Below are 16,988 nucleotides of genomic sequence, written 5' to 3'. Positions count from 1 at the left end.
TTTAGTGCTTAAAAAATTTCATCTATTTTCTAGCAGACATAATTGATACTATTGAAGGTGGTATTTAATTAAATATAATGTTTCAGCTTGTTCGCATCTTTCAAGGATTTTATTAAAAAAGCAGTATGATAAAAAAACAGAACAATATACTTCTGTATATTTTTATAATGAAATCTCCAGCAATTTTAGTTTTTCAATTACCCATATGACTGATTAAACTCTTTAGAAAACATAAATTTCTAGCCAAAATTTCACAACATTTGTCTATAATTTCATTGTTATCAATCAAAATTTGTCTTTAGCTACAAGTCTTGAAAAAAATGATAAAAATTTGAAAATATATGCAGCTTTCTTTGACTCCGATGTTTAAAGAGAATCATCTATAGAGGGCGCTCTCTTGCTAAGCTGGACTCTGTTGAACAGAAACATAACTTTTTATTTCCAAATGTTAAAGACCACGATCACCTCCAAACATTACATAGCATGCACTCATGTTTCAAGAACTAGACGTTTCATCTAATCTCCTTATATGGTGACTCATTCAGGATGCGCAGGCCTTGGAAGATTTTGAGAGAGAGCGTTTTCACTGCAGGCTGTCTGAGTTAGTGCATCTTGTCCGACGCTTAGAAGACGAGAACAGTAAATTACAAAGAGCGAAAGAAGCGTTGGTATGTCTAGAATATTGGAGAATTGCACATTTAGTATTAATCAATTTAATTATTTTGATTAATAATCAGTAAAACTTTATACTACAATAATGTTTAATCAATAAAGAAATGAATTACTAGTAATGCCCTATTATAAATCATAAAAATATTCTTTAAGCGTCTTGGCCTGACTTTTGTGACCAGGAGAATGTACATGTGCCGTTCAAGTTCAGTTCAAGAAATGTTCGCAAGTTGATAATTTAAGAGCATATACAAGGACAGCTGTCACTGTCACTTGCTGTAATATAAGGACTCAGTATGACCTCTAAGCCACTGTCACGCAGAAATTTTTCGTAACAGTGCCAGTTGACAATTCTCTATGAAAAAATTACCCTGAAAAATATCTTACTGATGAATTTTATAAAAAAAATAAGTGTGAAAACAATAGAAATCTGTTGTCACAACAACACAGTGCCTTCAGAAGTCATTTACAGCTTCATGCAAGTTTTCTTGAAGACATTTCTCCCCAGCAGTCAAAACTGACCCAACTTAAAGTTTAGGATTCCTGCTTTCCTACTTGACTAGAAAAGCAGTCCTTTCAGAAGGTACACTGATAAGGAATGCGAGAGGAATGGTGTCAGCTACAAAATTTTTCAATATAAAATTCACACAAATTTATCTCGTTTAGAATATCAAAAGAATATCAAAAGTAACAATAGTTTATAAACTACCGGTAGCATAACAACAATCACACAATATTTAAAAAGACTGTTCATACTGTTGTCCATGTTCAGTTTGTATAGATTTGTTCCTGTGATATGTTTTATAATGTATTGCATGATTCTGTGTTGTTACAACTAATTAATGCTTTAATCGATGAGTCTTGTATCCCTGTATGTTGAGTGTAATGTATGCAGTTATCAAAGGTAGGGTTGTGTGAGGAATACAATACAATAATAAATAAGATAGTCGTTGAAATGCGAAAAATAAAAATAGTACGAAAAATAAAAGAAGTGAAGAGTGTTTTACACCGTGGCGAGCAAAACAAACTCGAGCTTCTGTACAAGGGCATGCGATCAGTAACAGGTTGAGCTCTTTATGCACAGAATATTATGCTGAATAACCAGGCCATGTTTGAACTTCGTTCCATGAATAAACTATGCAACCAGGTGATTTTTTTCTCGTTTGTGAGAAAAGGCGAATTTTTAGAGGGGCCGAAATTTTAGAATTTTTACGGTAATGGTTGTTGCACGATAGTGTCTGTCGGCCACCCATATATCAATTGAACAATTCACTTACCAATAAATGTTTACCTGATTGCAATTATTATTAAAATTATTAATTACCACTGTCATTGTGTTCTACATGTGTTTGTTATACATGTGTGTTATACATGTATACATCACATGGGACCATGTCATACATGATGCAGAGATGACCAACGCTTTGAATTGGTTTACGTTTATTTCACTTTATGTCATTTGGAAATGTGCTTCTTATAGAGCAAAACGGAAACGGAAATTAAAGTTCCTATCAAGTTTTGTAAAGTTGTATTTTTTGTGAAGATTTTTATTTACCTTTTAATGTCAAACTTGTGGAATTTACTGTACATATCCCTAATTTCTCCATACAGGAAGGGAAACTTAAGAACGCAGATTTTACATCAGAGAGAAACAAATTAAACAAAATAATAGAAGATTTAGAACACGATAAAAAGAGGCTGGAAAACACGTGTAAAACCTTGAATGAAGAAAACAAGAAAAAGGTGAACATGCCCTTGCAGTTATCTACTCTTTATTGGGAGTTTGACTTCTTTGAGATCTCCATCACGTGTTTCCATTTATGATTTTGGACATTGCAAGCCCTTACATTTATTTACCTTTGGTTTATATAATATTGATTAATATTTGTTTGTTAACAGATCTCTCTAAGTAAACTCCCCATCAGGAGGCAGGAATCGGTCGGGTATGGATCACGGAGATCATCAAGTACAGACAGCAGTGATAACAGTGAGGCGGAGAAATTCAAAAAGATTATGGATGATAATTTTAAAACTATAACAGAGTTGAAAAATCAGATCATCGTAAGTATGCATGAGATTTGGATCATGGGGGAGGTGGGGGCTCATTTTATAGAAAGTGTCTACTATAATTCTGGCCTGACAAAAATACATGGTAGGCAAAAAATCAAACATAGCGATACTAGCAAAACATTGCCTATTGCCTGGCTATCTATATGTTCACTATTTAATTTTTGTCTGACCATGGCATGATCTTTATTAAAATGGAGAATGAACTTTATTTGTAAAATCTCATTCTTGTAGGAAAAAGATAGGAGACTCGACTTGATACAACATCGAAGACGAAAAGCAAGGAGGCGACAATCAGGAATCTTAGAGTCTCCCAAAGGCCTTGAAGATGAAATCGGACTGGATACAGCGTCTATAACATCATCCATTTCCCAGAGATCAGATAATAGCATCTCTGGGGAATGGGATGAATTTGAGAGAGCAGAAATGGAAGGGAATTACCAACAGCTCTCCAAAGAATATTTGCAGCTAAAGAAAGCATACACACAGCTGCAGGCTATGGTTGGAGGTTCTCTTGATGTACAGCGAGAATTTAAGGTAAGAAAGCATACATGCAGCTACTAGTGTGGTCACCTTCCTATTATTTTGTGGGGCCTTTAGCCTTTTCAATACAAGTCTGGAAAAACTTTTGGCTTATATGATCAGTTGGTGACTGTGATGTTGATTGATAAATACAGCATGCTGCTAATCTGAATACTATCGGTAGTACGCTAATTTTCCAAACAATGGATGACAGTGTATGTTTTCACCACATGATTATAACTGATACTAACTGGACAGAGACAAAAGTGTGACTGTTGAAATAAAGTAGCATGTTTAATGAGCAAAACGTTTCCAGACGAGTGTGGAGAGGGCCAAAAGACCCACAAAACCAGGCTACCCAGCTACAGGCTATGATTGGAGGTTCTCAGGGACATATACAGTAGCCCCTCGCTAAGTCACAGGTTTCGGGATCCAAGCAAAAAAGACGCAAATTATTGAGGATCTCGTGAAAGGGGGTTTATGCATTGAAAATGGATAAAAAGCACATATACCGTACACACATGGGTTTATTTATAGTACTGTACGTTTTCTTTATTGGACGACATCATAGCGTCCATGTGTACATGGATTCAACTCATTGCAGCAAATTTTATAGAGCTTTATCAAAGGGGAATAGCTGAGACGTACATAAAATCGTGACATCATACCCCAGGGTTCATACCCTGCTGACACCTTGAGTCAGACTGCCATCACCCTTTGTATGACCCTTTGTAATCCTCGGGGGCGGACATCCGGGCATTTTCTACCGCCTGGCAACCCTCGCGGTGAAAACAAAGACCAAAAACTCGCAGAAAACGGTACTTTGCGATGGTTGTTGAGAGTCCCCTGAACAGTGTAACAAGATTAGCCCTACGTGTGTAACATATATGAATTTGGTTGTTCAGGATTACTTCAAAGTTGAGTTTGTGTTGTTTTCTTGAGTTTTCACCGGCTCCATCGGCGTTCCACAGCAGCGCGCACAAAGCCCATAGAAATACATGGTACAGTGGTGCGCGTCTTAGCAACGTAGAACGTCCGTGACGTAGCTCCGCCCCCGAGGATTGACAGCCAGTAGGTGTTAAGTTGTCTCTTCCAGCCCTTTAAAGGCCAATTAAATACACATGCAACAAAACATTATTTCTTTTACTTCAAAACTGCCTGAAACACACAAAAGAATTGCTGGGAGCCAACCAACTACCCACGACTTAGCCTAAACCGTGACTTACTGAGGCGCGGCTTACCAAGGGGGTCAGTTTAAATATTATATTTTCAGCTGCCAGTTTAATAAACTTTTGGATTCCTGTTAAAATGTCATGAAAAAGCTTTATCTATAGCCAAAATAAGTCATATTTTAATGATTTATTATGCATCTTGAATTTCAAACTGGTAACTTGTTTAGAGTGTTACTGAGAATGAAATTTTGCAAAAATCATTGTGACTCCATCTTAAGACTCCAGGAAAATATTCCCTTACTTATTAAATTTGCTAAAATTACAGTCAATTCGGTATAGTATTTTTATAGAAAATCTCAAAATCAGTTTTGTACTCAGTTTTGGACCCCATATAAAATGCTGGGTTACAGTAGAATCATTGAAACAAGCATGCAGACTGGATTCTGTTTGTGATTGGCAAGTTTTTCAAGGCAGTGCAGATACTGCATCTTAAGTTGGAAGATGATATACATGTATATTGTTTTTTATTCATGTTTTCTCACAATAGTTACGAGAACAACTTGAACTTGACCTCCTCGATAGCCAAGCTAAGATTGAAGATTTTCAGAAGGTGATTAAAGACCAAGGTAAAGATGCTGGCTGGGTGGAAGAAAAACAAAAGTTTATCACCTATAACAGAAATCTACAATCTAAAGTAAGCGACAAACTACATGCCTGGATCATCCTGTGTTATAGCGCCCTCAGTGTTTAATTTGTTGTAGAATAGGCACTGCATACCACATGAAAATCTTTTTATCACGTGCCTCCTGGTGTCTGTGTAAGAAATATTGGTGTCATGGTGTATTTATGATTGTTGTTTTTTTACATAATGTTTTTATGTATGAATGATAATATGAAATTTTATGTATGAATGATAATATGAAATTTTATGTATGAATGATGATATGAAATTTTATGTATGAATGATGATATGAAATTTTATGTATGAATGATAATATGAAATTTTATGCATGAACGATAGTATGAAATTTTATGTATGAACGATAATATGAAATTTTATGTATGAACGATGATATGAAATTTTATGTATGAATGATAATATGAAATTTTATGTATGAATGATGATATGAAATTTTATGTATGAATGATAATATGAAATTTTATGTATGAATGATGATATGAAATTTTATGTATGAATGATGATATGAAATTTTATGTATGAATGATAATATGAAATTTTATGTATGAACGATGATATGAAATTTTATGTATGAACGATAATATGAAATTTTATGTATGAATGATAATATGAAATTTTATGTATGAACGATGATATGAAATTTTATGTATGAATGATAATATGAAATTTTATGTATGAATGATAATATAAAATTTTATGTATGAATGATAATATGAAATTTTATGTATGAATGATAATATGAAATTTTATGTATGAATGATGATATGAAATTTTATGTATGAATGATAATATGAAATTTGATGTATGAATGATATGAAATTTTATGTATGAACGATAATATAAATTTTATGTATGAACGATAATATGAAATTTTATGTATGAACGATAATATGAAATTTTATGTATGAATGATGATATGAAATTTTATGTATGAATGATGATATGAAATTTTATGTATGAATGATATGAAATTTTATGTATGAACGATAATATAAATTTTATGTATGAACGATAATATGAAATTTTATGTATGAACGATAATATGAAATTTTATGTATGAACGATGATATGAAATTTTATGTACGAATGATAATATGAAATTTTATGTATGAATGATAATATGAAATTTTATGTATGAACGATAATATGAAATTTTATGTATGAATGATAATATGAAATTTTATGTATGAATGATGATATGAAATTTTATGTATGAATGATAATATGAAATTTTATGTATGAATGATAATATGAAATTTTATGTATGAACGATAATATGAAATTTTATGTATGAACGATAATATGAAATTTTATGTATGAATGATAATATGAAATTTTATGTATGAATGATAATATGAAATTTTATGTATGAATGATGATATGAAATCTTATGTATGAATGATAATATGAAATTTTATGTATGAATGATGATATGAAATTTTATGTATGAATGATAATATGAAATTTTATGTATGAACGATAATATGAAATTTTATGTATGAACGATAATATGAAATTTTATGTATGAATGATGATATGAAATTTTATGTATGAATGATGATATGAAATTTTATGTATGAATGATGATATGAAATTTTATGTATGAATGATGATATGAAATTTTATGTATGAATGATGATATGAAATTTTATGTATGAATGATAATATGAAATTTTATGTATGAATGATAATATGAAATTTTATGTATGAATGATAATATGAAATTTTATGTATGAACGATGATATGAAATTTTATGCATGAACGATGATATGAAATTTTATGCATGAACGATGGTATGAAATTTTATGCATGAACGATAGTATGAAATTTTATGCATGAACGATGATATGAAATTTTATGTATGAATGATGATATGAAATTTTATGTATGAATGATGATATGAAATTTTATGTATGAATGATGATATGAAATTTTATGTATGAATGATGATATGAAATTTTATGTATGAATGATATGAAATTTTATGTATAAACGATGATATGAAATTTTATGTATGAATGATAATATGAAATTTTATGTATGAATGATGATATGAAATTTTATGTATGAATGATAATATGAAATTTTATGTATGAGTGATAATATGAAATTTTATGCATGAACGATGATATGAAATTTTATGCATGAACGATAGTATGAAATTTTATGTATGAATGATATGAAATTTTATGTATGAATGATGATATGAAATTTTATGTATGAATGATAATATGAAATTTTATGTATGAATGATATGAAATTTTATGTATGAATGATGATATGAAATTTTATGTATGAATGATGATATGAAATTTTATGTATGAATGATGATATGAAATTTTATGTATGAACGATAAAATGAAATTTTATGTATGAACGATGATATGAAATTTTATGTATGAACGATGATATGAAATTTTATGTATGAACGATGATATGAAATTTTATGTATGAACGATAATATGAAATTTAATGTATGAATGATAATATGAAATTTTATGTATGAAAAATATAGGTTTGCATGTTTCAGCATGTAAAAAGTCCATATATTTTATATGCTTCTAGGAATATTCAAAATTTGAAAACACTGCTGAATGCAATTAATTATCATTTCTATTAATTTTTTCAATTTCAAGATTTTATGGCAATCATGAAAACAAAATTTTACAAAAGTCACTAACACTCTGTGTCATAGAACTCCAGGGAAATTTTCACTGCTCCAAATTTTTTTACTGACTGGAATTTGTTTCTCACGTAATTAAAATGGCTTACAGTGTGTACTTTGGTATCATATTTTGCCAGATAATGTATTTCAAGTCTCACAGGATTAGATAAATGATGATAATATTTTGTCATGATGAATTTCACCAGTAAACAAGAAATAAGCAATAATTAGGAACCATACACACCTAGTGAAAGTCGGAAAGTCACTGAAGGGATGATTCATTGAAAATACAATCCAGCCGAAGCGAATATACCATTTCAGTGAAATCAGTGAAAATAAATACAAAACACTCGAAAGGTCTTTTCACTGAAAATTAATTCCAGCTAGAATAAATTACAAACTCTCACTGCCAACTATACATCAGCAACAACAATGTAAATTTCAACTGTTTACCTTATTTTTTCATTTTTCACAGGTTGAAGAAAAAGAAGATGCAATAAAGAAAGTTAAACGTGATTTAAATGATTCACGCGATCAAAATGAATTACTTGAATTCCGTATCTTAGAACTAGAAGAAAGATCGGAATCATCGCATACTGCTGTACCGGAATCCCTCAGTTCTCTGTCACCGTCATCACCGAACACCATAGTTCGACGATCTCCATCACCAGCTGCTCTACCATTGATACAGGTAAGAAAAATGACACATCTATATTTAATGAAACACATCTATATTTAATGAAACACATCTATACATGTATTTAATGAAAATGAAATATACTCAAATGTCTTCCACATCATCCATAATTGTTGGTGTATTTTTATTTTTTGCTATACTTTACTGAAACCTGTTTAAACCCAAAACCCAAAATGAATGAGAATATGTTTGGTTGACAGATTCGTTCAGCTCTCAGATGTGTTTGAATCAAGTTTACTGAGAAAGGTGTTCAATTTTAGTCAATTTGCCATGTTTCAATATGTTGTGTCCATGGAAACTCCCATATCCCCAAAATCAAGTTGAGTCAGTTTATTGACTGCTGGGAAGGTTTGTTTTCAAGAAAAAAATTAAAATGTACATGACTGTAAAAAATGTTATGGCCTCTGATTTCCGTTAATTTTGCAGTTATTTTGTGAATTTCATTTTACTAAAAGACAAATTCTATATAGTAAAAAATTACTATAGTAAGAAGTTTTTCAACTTGATCATTATATCAATGATGCGCGAGTAAATAAGCACAACTAGTTGTGTCACAGCAAATCATTATGCTTCAGTGGCTTTAATAGAGGTACTCGCTGGCAAATAGTATAATGACAAAATAATAACTATATGAAGGCAAATAGTTCTGTATAATATAAGTCTTGTATTGCTTCTGATTGAATCTATATATTGACAACTTAAGATAATGTCAGGTTGCATCTGTCAGGGGTAAAAAGTTTAGCATATCATTACTCTTTTTATTGGCATTTAATTTGACAAGTAATTGCCCTGTCATGCCCTCTACAGCAAAAATGACAGCTGTGACGTAAAGGTCACACTTTGAGGTCATTCAATGTAAGTATTTTATTTTCCCACTAGAATTACAAATAAATCAGTTGTGGAACTCGTTGGAGGTTGTAGTTGCTGTCAATCTGATTAAAATAAGATCCTATTTGTGTGTTTTTTTTGTTTTTTTAAATACATATTTATTTAAAAAAATAATGGAAAAAAATAAAATTAAAATGTCAAAACTAGGTTCTTATTTTAATAAGAGTGCAGTTGCCATATTCTTTACCAGAAAAAAAATAATAACAGATAACTGCATTGTTTTTTGAAAAAAAAATTGTTTTTGCTGAGTCCTATTGGAATTTAATTAAAAGTACAGGACAAATTGAATTTGATTCTAAGTTTATGCAAAACCAGTTCTGACAATGAAACTGTTAAATGTCAATTACACAATAATATCTGGAGTTATTTGAAATGATCACAATTATTTTACAGGTGACAGAAACTGATGGAATATCATTGCAAATAGCAGTAAATGAGACTGGCTTCACTGTAAGACATCACCTGATGTGCCAACATATTATATATATATATATATGTGTGTCTTGTCCATATTAACATTCAGTGTGTAGACTCCATCATCAAAGTTTCATTATTTTTTTTCATCTGTCAAGTTTTTCTACTCACACATGCACAATATTAGGCTTAATTTTGGTCCTTCATACCCAGCCTCTGTGCTGCTGTGATTCTACCAATGCAGGTGGTATGCATGAGGAATCAAGTCTTGCAAAATATATAGCCTTAGAATTTATTCAGGTGGGTTTGGGCCTTGAACACATGGCTGTTCTCTGTATACTGAATCTTTGATGGAGTCTGCATAGGAATTGTCTGCATGGATAACATAACAATGTTGGTGATTACAGTGCGTCCCCTGTATACATGTATGTTGTGTTCTAATTCAATGTTTGCATGGTTCCAGGTTATGGTGTAATTATTGTACAATATATATTATTTGTTTTTATTATGTATGTGTATTATTCATCACCACAGCTACACTCATCCATGAGGTTAAGATGCTGTACCCTACCCCCACCCATTCTATACCATCTATTTTCATGAAACTACCCACAACTATTTCCAAACTTACCCATATTCTCATCCCATCTATCACATTATGATTTATAGTCCACCCATACTTCATGTATCACCTCTGTACCTATCTTATCCAATCCATACTTCTACCTACTAAACCTACATAAACCCATACATGCTCAATGCAATACCCCATCATCCCATTAAACCCACACCCAACCTACATGAATCCATCCATGCTCCATGCAGTGCCCCAGGTATATACCCATCATCCCATTAAACCCACACCCAACCTACATGAATCCATCCATGCTCCATGCAGTGCCCCAGGTATATACCCATCATCCCATTAAACCCACACCCAACCTACATGAACCCATCCATGCTCCATGCAGTGCCACAGGTATATACCCATCATCCCATTAAACCCACACCCAACCTATATGAATCCATCCATGCTCCATGCAGTGCCCCAGGTATATACCCATCATCCCATTAAACCCACACCCAACCTACATGAACCCATCCATGCTCCATGCAGTGCCACAGGTATATACCCATCATCCCATTAAACCCACACCCAACCTATATGAACCCATCCATGCTCCATGCAGTGCCCCAGGTATATACCCATCATCCCATTAAACCCACACCCAACCTACATGAATCCATCCATGCTCCATGCAGTGCCCCAGGTATATACCCATCATCCCATTAAACCCACACCCAACCTACATGAATCCATCCATGGTCCATGCAGTGCCCCAGGTATATTATACCCATCATCCCATTAAACCCACACCCAACCTACATGAACCCATCCATGCTCCATGCAGTGCCCCAGGTATATACCCATCATCCCATTAAACCCACACCCAACCTACATGAATCCATCCATGCTCCATGCAGTGCCCCAGGTATATACCCATCATCCCATTAAACCCACACCCAACCTACATGAACCCATCCATGCTCCATGCAGTGCCACAGGTATATACCCATCATCCCATTAAACCCACACCCAACCTATATGAACCCATCCATGCTCCATGCAGTGCCCCAGGTATATACCCATCATCCCATTAAACCCACACCCAACCTACATGAATCCATCCATGCTCCATGCAGTGCCCCAGGTATATACCCATCATCCCATTAAACCCACACCCAACCTACATGAATTCATCCATGCTCCATGCAGTGCCTCAGGTATATACCCATCATCCCATTAAACCCACACCCAACCTACATGAACCCATCCATGCTCCATGCAGTGCCCCAGGTATATACCCATCATCCCATTAAACCCACACCCAACCTACATGAATCCATCCATGCTCCATGCAGTGCCCCAGGTATATACCCATCATCCCATTAAACCCACACCCAACCTACATGAACCCATCCATGCTCCATGCAGTGCCCCAGGTATATACCCATCATCCCATTAAACCCACACCCAACCTACATGAATCCATCCATGCTCCATGCAGTGCCCCAGGTATATACCCATCATCCCATTAAACCCACACCCAACCTACATGAACCCATCCATGCTCCATGCAGTGCCACAGGTATATACCCATCATCCCATTAAACCCACACCCAACCTATATGAACCCATCCATGCTCCATGCAGTGCCCCAGGTATATACCCATCATCCCATTAAACCCACACCCAACCTACATGAACCCATCCATGCTCCATGCAGTGCCCCAGGTATATACCCATCATCCCATTAAACCCACACCCAACCTACATGAATCCATCCATGCTCCATGCAGTGCCCCAGGTATATACCCATCATCCCATTAAACCCACACCCAACCTACATGAACCCATCCATGCTCCATGCAGTGCCACAGGTATATACCCATCATCCCATTAAACCCACACCCAACCTATATGAACCCATCCATGCTCCATGCAGTGCCCCAGGTATATACCCATCATCCCATTAAACCCACACCCAACCTACATGAATCCATCCATGCTCCATGCAGTGCCCCAGGTATATACCCATCATCCCATTAAACCCACACCCAACCTACATGAATTCATCCATGCTCCATGCAGTGCCTCAGGTATATACCCATCATCCCATTAAACCCACACCCAACCTATATGAACCCATCCATGCTCCATGCAGTGCCCCAGGTATATACCCATCATCCCATTAAACCCACACCCAACCTACATGAATCCATCCATGCTCCATGCAGTGCCCCAGGTATATACCCATCATCCCATTAAACCCACACCCAACCTACATGAATTCATCCATGCTCCATGCAGTGCCTCAGGTATATACCCATCATCCCATTAAACCCACACCCAACCTATATGAATCCATCCATGCTCCATGCAGTGCCCCAGGTATATACCCATCATCCCATTAAACCCACACCCAACCTACATGAATTCATCCATGCTCCATGCAGTGCCTCAGGTATATACCCATCATCCCATTAAACCCACACCCAACCTATATGAATCCATCCATGCTCCATGCAGTGCCCCAGGTATATACCCATCATCCCATTAAGCCCACACCCAACCTACATGAATCCATCCATGCTCCATGCAGTGCCCCAGGTATATACCCATCATCCTATTAAAACACACACAACCTACATGAACCCATCCATGTTCTATGTAATACCTCAAGTATACCCATCATCCTATTAAACCCACACCGAACCTATATGAACCCACCTTTCATTGATACATATACCAACTGCCTTCCATTGATAGATTTAATATGCATATATAGCAACAATCTTTCCATTCTGGTTACAAGTTCTAAAATAACTGTTTACTCTATAGATTTTATGTAATGTGTCCTTATGCATGATAGAAGTAGCGAGTTATTTGGTTACTCTTTGTAGGAACAAATTGCATTAGCATATTACAACATGATTTACTACAATGTACACACCTAACATTCCTTTACTATCTCTTTCATTTCATCCTGTATTTACATCTCAGCTGGTGAGACCAGTCTCTGTACAGCAGGTACCGGTAGTCCAAATTAACAATCACATTGTAATCTTGTCTTTGAATTTACTACCATATACTTTTATATTAATAGCTTGTACATATTGTCTATAACTGGGAACAATTGGATTTTATTCTGCAATTTCACTAATATATTTTCCATGCACATGTATAACTCTCATAAATATGAAACCTGTATTGTAATATTATTATGTAAATTATGAGTTAAAGTGAAGTATCAACCCTTTGTAGAGGTGTTTGCTAGGGGTCAACTCAGCAATGAACCAAGTGACCAGTGCATGATTAAAATCTACCTGTGTATAAAGCAGTCTTTACATGTCTAAATTATGTGTAATCTGTGTAATTATGTGCTCTTCTAATAAGAGAAATATTGTGATTTTTGCGTGGCCCCCATAGCCACAGAGCCAACAGTGTTTAAAGGATGGTAAATCTGGCAGTACATTCCAAACTGACTATCAAACATAAATGGTTGGAAAATCATAATATTTATGACAATTTCTATCAAGTGTCCTTCTTCAATACTGAACTACATCCAAATAATCACTTGATAATTCTTCTTTATTAGTAATTTAAGAATTGTGGGAAATTGACATGGCTGTGTTTACATGCCAATAGTCAAATGTTTTTTTATTTATTTTTTTTTGAAAAGTGTAACAAAACTAAGAAAAACAAAATTTCAAAATATTATGTCAATACTCTAGTGAAGTGATTATTGTATTTTTATATTCTGATCTTTTGCCGTTCAGTTGTAATGTGCTTAGTGCTAGTTTATACCATACTTCAACACAGTTTGACCCACAGTGTAAGAGTCCACTTAATATTATGACCATCCAAATATAACCCAAAAGCCGCTAAAAATCACAACTACCAGCTTCCCAATGCATTGGCTGCGTTACAAACCCTCCGGTCCAATCCATAGCAAACTCAGTCTGCATGTAATACTTGTATACATTCCAACCCAGCCAGCATCCATATTAAATCCATTTACAACCCACCTAACACCTCTATGATAGTCTACTCACAATCAATTATGACAATATAATCAATGAATTAGGCGATAAAGTCTGTTAACAATTAATTTGAAATGTAATTAATTGTTGGAGGTTGAATTAAATTTTACACACTCTTATCCAAATAATTTATTCAAGCCAGACTTTTAGCCGGCCTATCTGCCTGTCATTTTAAAAAGGCACTTTTCATTTTCTGATTAAAACCCTGACGCAAGCTAAATCAGAAATACAACAATTTGACCAATCTTGTACTAACAGTTAAGTTTACATTCATAAAACTTAAAACAATAGAAATATTTCTTGTTGATAAACAGCGCCCTCACATGACAGATTCACTAGAGACGACTCTTTATTACCAGTATACAAATAATTATTTTTTGTAAATATTACTTTAACAAAAATGTATTTGTGTCATATGGTAACAACGTTATTTATTTGGGATAGGTATATAACAGGTGAATAAATTAGAAATTTATTATTTTAGCGTCTCATAACTGTGGTTTAATGAACTAATAAAGCCATCTAAAGAAAATGTGTTGTTTGGCATTGTATTTGTGGCTTTATTGTGACAAGTAAAGCACTTTCGAAAAAATAAATTTTAATACCACTATTAAGTATTAATATATAAATTAAAAGTTGTTTTAAAGCATTAATTCAAATTTATTCAAATTTTGGAATATTGTATTTTCGGTGAGAACTGTAAATTGGATTGACACATGCAATTCAGTTATGCTAACTCGACCTATGGAAAAAACAAATTCACCTGATATTAAATAGCAAAAAATGTGTTCATATTTTGTTTAGAGTAATAAATGGAGTGCTACTATTTTACCGATATTGGTCATTGTATCACCATGGCAACATTTTATTATGTATGCCTTGTTGACATTTAAAATTGTTGAAAATTTTAAAGACAAACAAAAAGATTAATGTCAATGTTTTTAGAGCATGATTAATTGGGTGCATAAATCGCACGTGTTGAACGGTAATGGGTTTACACTCGCGCAGTGTAATCTCATCTCATTCGGTATCCAGTACTGAGCTAAGTGTCACCATGGATTGGTTTCTAAGCGGTAATATCGACTGTACCATGTCTAGCATTGAAGTAAGCCTTAAACTGTATTTACAGACATGTACTTTAATATCCATGCAGTTCCTGTCTGTTTAGGGATGAATTGACTCCTTCATTGTGTTTAGTTTTAGCAATTCACAATATTGCATTGTCAAACTGCTGGACTAGTTTTGTGATCTGTTGGACACGTTTTTGCGTTGTTTGGAAATAACGATAGATGCGTGTACACACTGCATTTGATTGATTACATTTAAACTAAACAGTAACTGTTTGTCAGCTGGTATGTTCGTTTTCCCAGTGAATATAAATCTGAAGCTCAACAGGGGGTTTTTGTTTGTGTTTTTACTTGATGTTTAGTGATTTTTTTTATTACTTATAAATAACCAGATTAATGGTTGTGTCAAATTATACATAAAAATTATTTTTATTTTATTTTTCCGCTTTAGGTTCTATATAATTGTTTTGAACCACTGATATCGGAATTAGGTCGCACTATTAATACGATGACAGTGGATGGTGATAATGAGAAAGTTTTAAGTCTATTTATCGGCCTACCTGATTATTATTTATATAGAGGTCAACTCCTTCTTCCCAGACAACAATCTCACATTGTTTAATCCACAATAGATGACTGTGAAACCCACCATTGTTCCTACTAGAACTGGGTCCTAGGTGGTGGTCGGTTCCTAAACTGCATACATACATACATGTTATTTTGTCTCTAGCATTTTAACCTTGTTTTATGTGTCACCTGACTTATCTACACCGCATGTATGTGAATGTTAATTGTTTGCACGGCAAGTGGACTTTGGATTATTGTTACGCTGTTCTTTCGCTCACTGTATCGGACTGTGAGTCTTTACGTACGCAACTAAATAATGGATGTTTCTCCCTCTTTACAGGACATGTCAGTTGTCGATATCAAGCAGAAGCTGGAGGACATAGCTAACAATAAGGTAAGAGGAATCATGGAAGCCTGTTGAATTTGTTTTTTTTTAATTAAACTGGAGGATGTTCCCACCATTACTAGTAACTTGATTTTGTCAAGTTGCCAACACATTTTATCTTGCGGGATCTGTATGATATGTTATTATTGGTACACCAAAGTGACTTTCAACGTTTTTATTACACCCTAGTCAGCACAGATCAACAACCATGAATCTACATGCATACATTTTCTGTGTTATTCTAACCTCCAAGTTTTGTCCAAGAACTGTCAGTTTCTGTCTGTTTCATCTAAAATTAACAAGAAATTAACAAAATTATTATAATTAAGTATGATGACAACACAACAGATGGACGGTATCTTTAACTACTTTCTACTGCACATGTGGATTCTTGTAGATAATTCTAAAATTCTATTTTATAAAAGACCGCGTTTATGTTGACCCAAAAAAATAATGAAGAACAGTGATTTATAGTCTATTGTTTAAAATCCTTATTTTGTAATAAATAATGATAAAATACATTTAAATTTTTTTAAGAATTAGTGAGCAAATATAAGTATAGTTGTCTG

The 16,988-nt window shown here is 34.0% G+C and overlaps 1 protein-coding gene across 10 annotated transcripts in view; it reads left to right on the top strand.

Annotated features, from left to right (window-relative positions):
- LOC100376626 (uncharacterized) overlaps positions 1-16,988 on the top strand; it is an 87,867-nt gene that overhangs the window by 25,299 nt on the left and 45,580 nt on the right. For 9 of the 10 annotated variants that reach the window (XM_078009942.2, XM_078009950.2, XM_078009949.2 and 6 more), the window contains exons 4-11: positions 546-668; positions 2,281-2,412; positions 2,569-2,730; positions 2,971-3,273; positions 4,978-5,124; positions 8,272-8,487; positions 9,775-9,831; positions 16,375-16,428. In XM_078009942.2, coding sequence (XP_077866068.2) covers positions 546-668; positions 2,281-2,412; positions 2,569-2,730; positions 2,971-3,273; positions 4,978-5,124; positions 8,272-8,487; positions 9,775-9,831; positions 16,375-16,428 — 1,194 coding nt within the window. The remainder of the gene's footprint in view (positions 1-545; positions 669-2,280; positions 2,413-2,568; positions 2,731-2,970; positions 3,274-4,977; positions 5,125-8,271; positions 8,488-9,774; positions 9,832-16,374; positions 16,429-16,988) is intronic. The other variant, XM_078009946.2, reaches the window with a different exon arrangement.

The sequence above is a fragment of the Saccoglossus kowalevskii genome, chromosome 10 (assembly GCF_978046115.1).
Source record: "Saccoglossus kowalevskii chromosome 10, keSacKowa6.1, whole genome shotgun sequence".
NCBI lineage: Eukaryota > Metazoa > Hemichordata > Enteropneusta > Harrimaniidae > Saccoglossus > Saccoglossus kowalevskii.
This window is presented reverse-complemented; position numbering and strand designations above follow the sequence as displayed.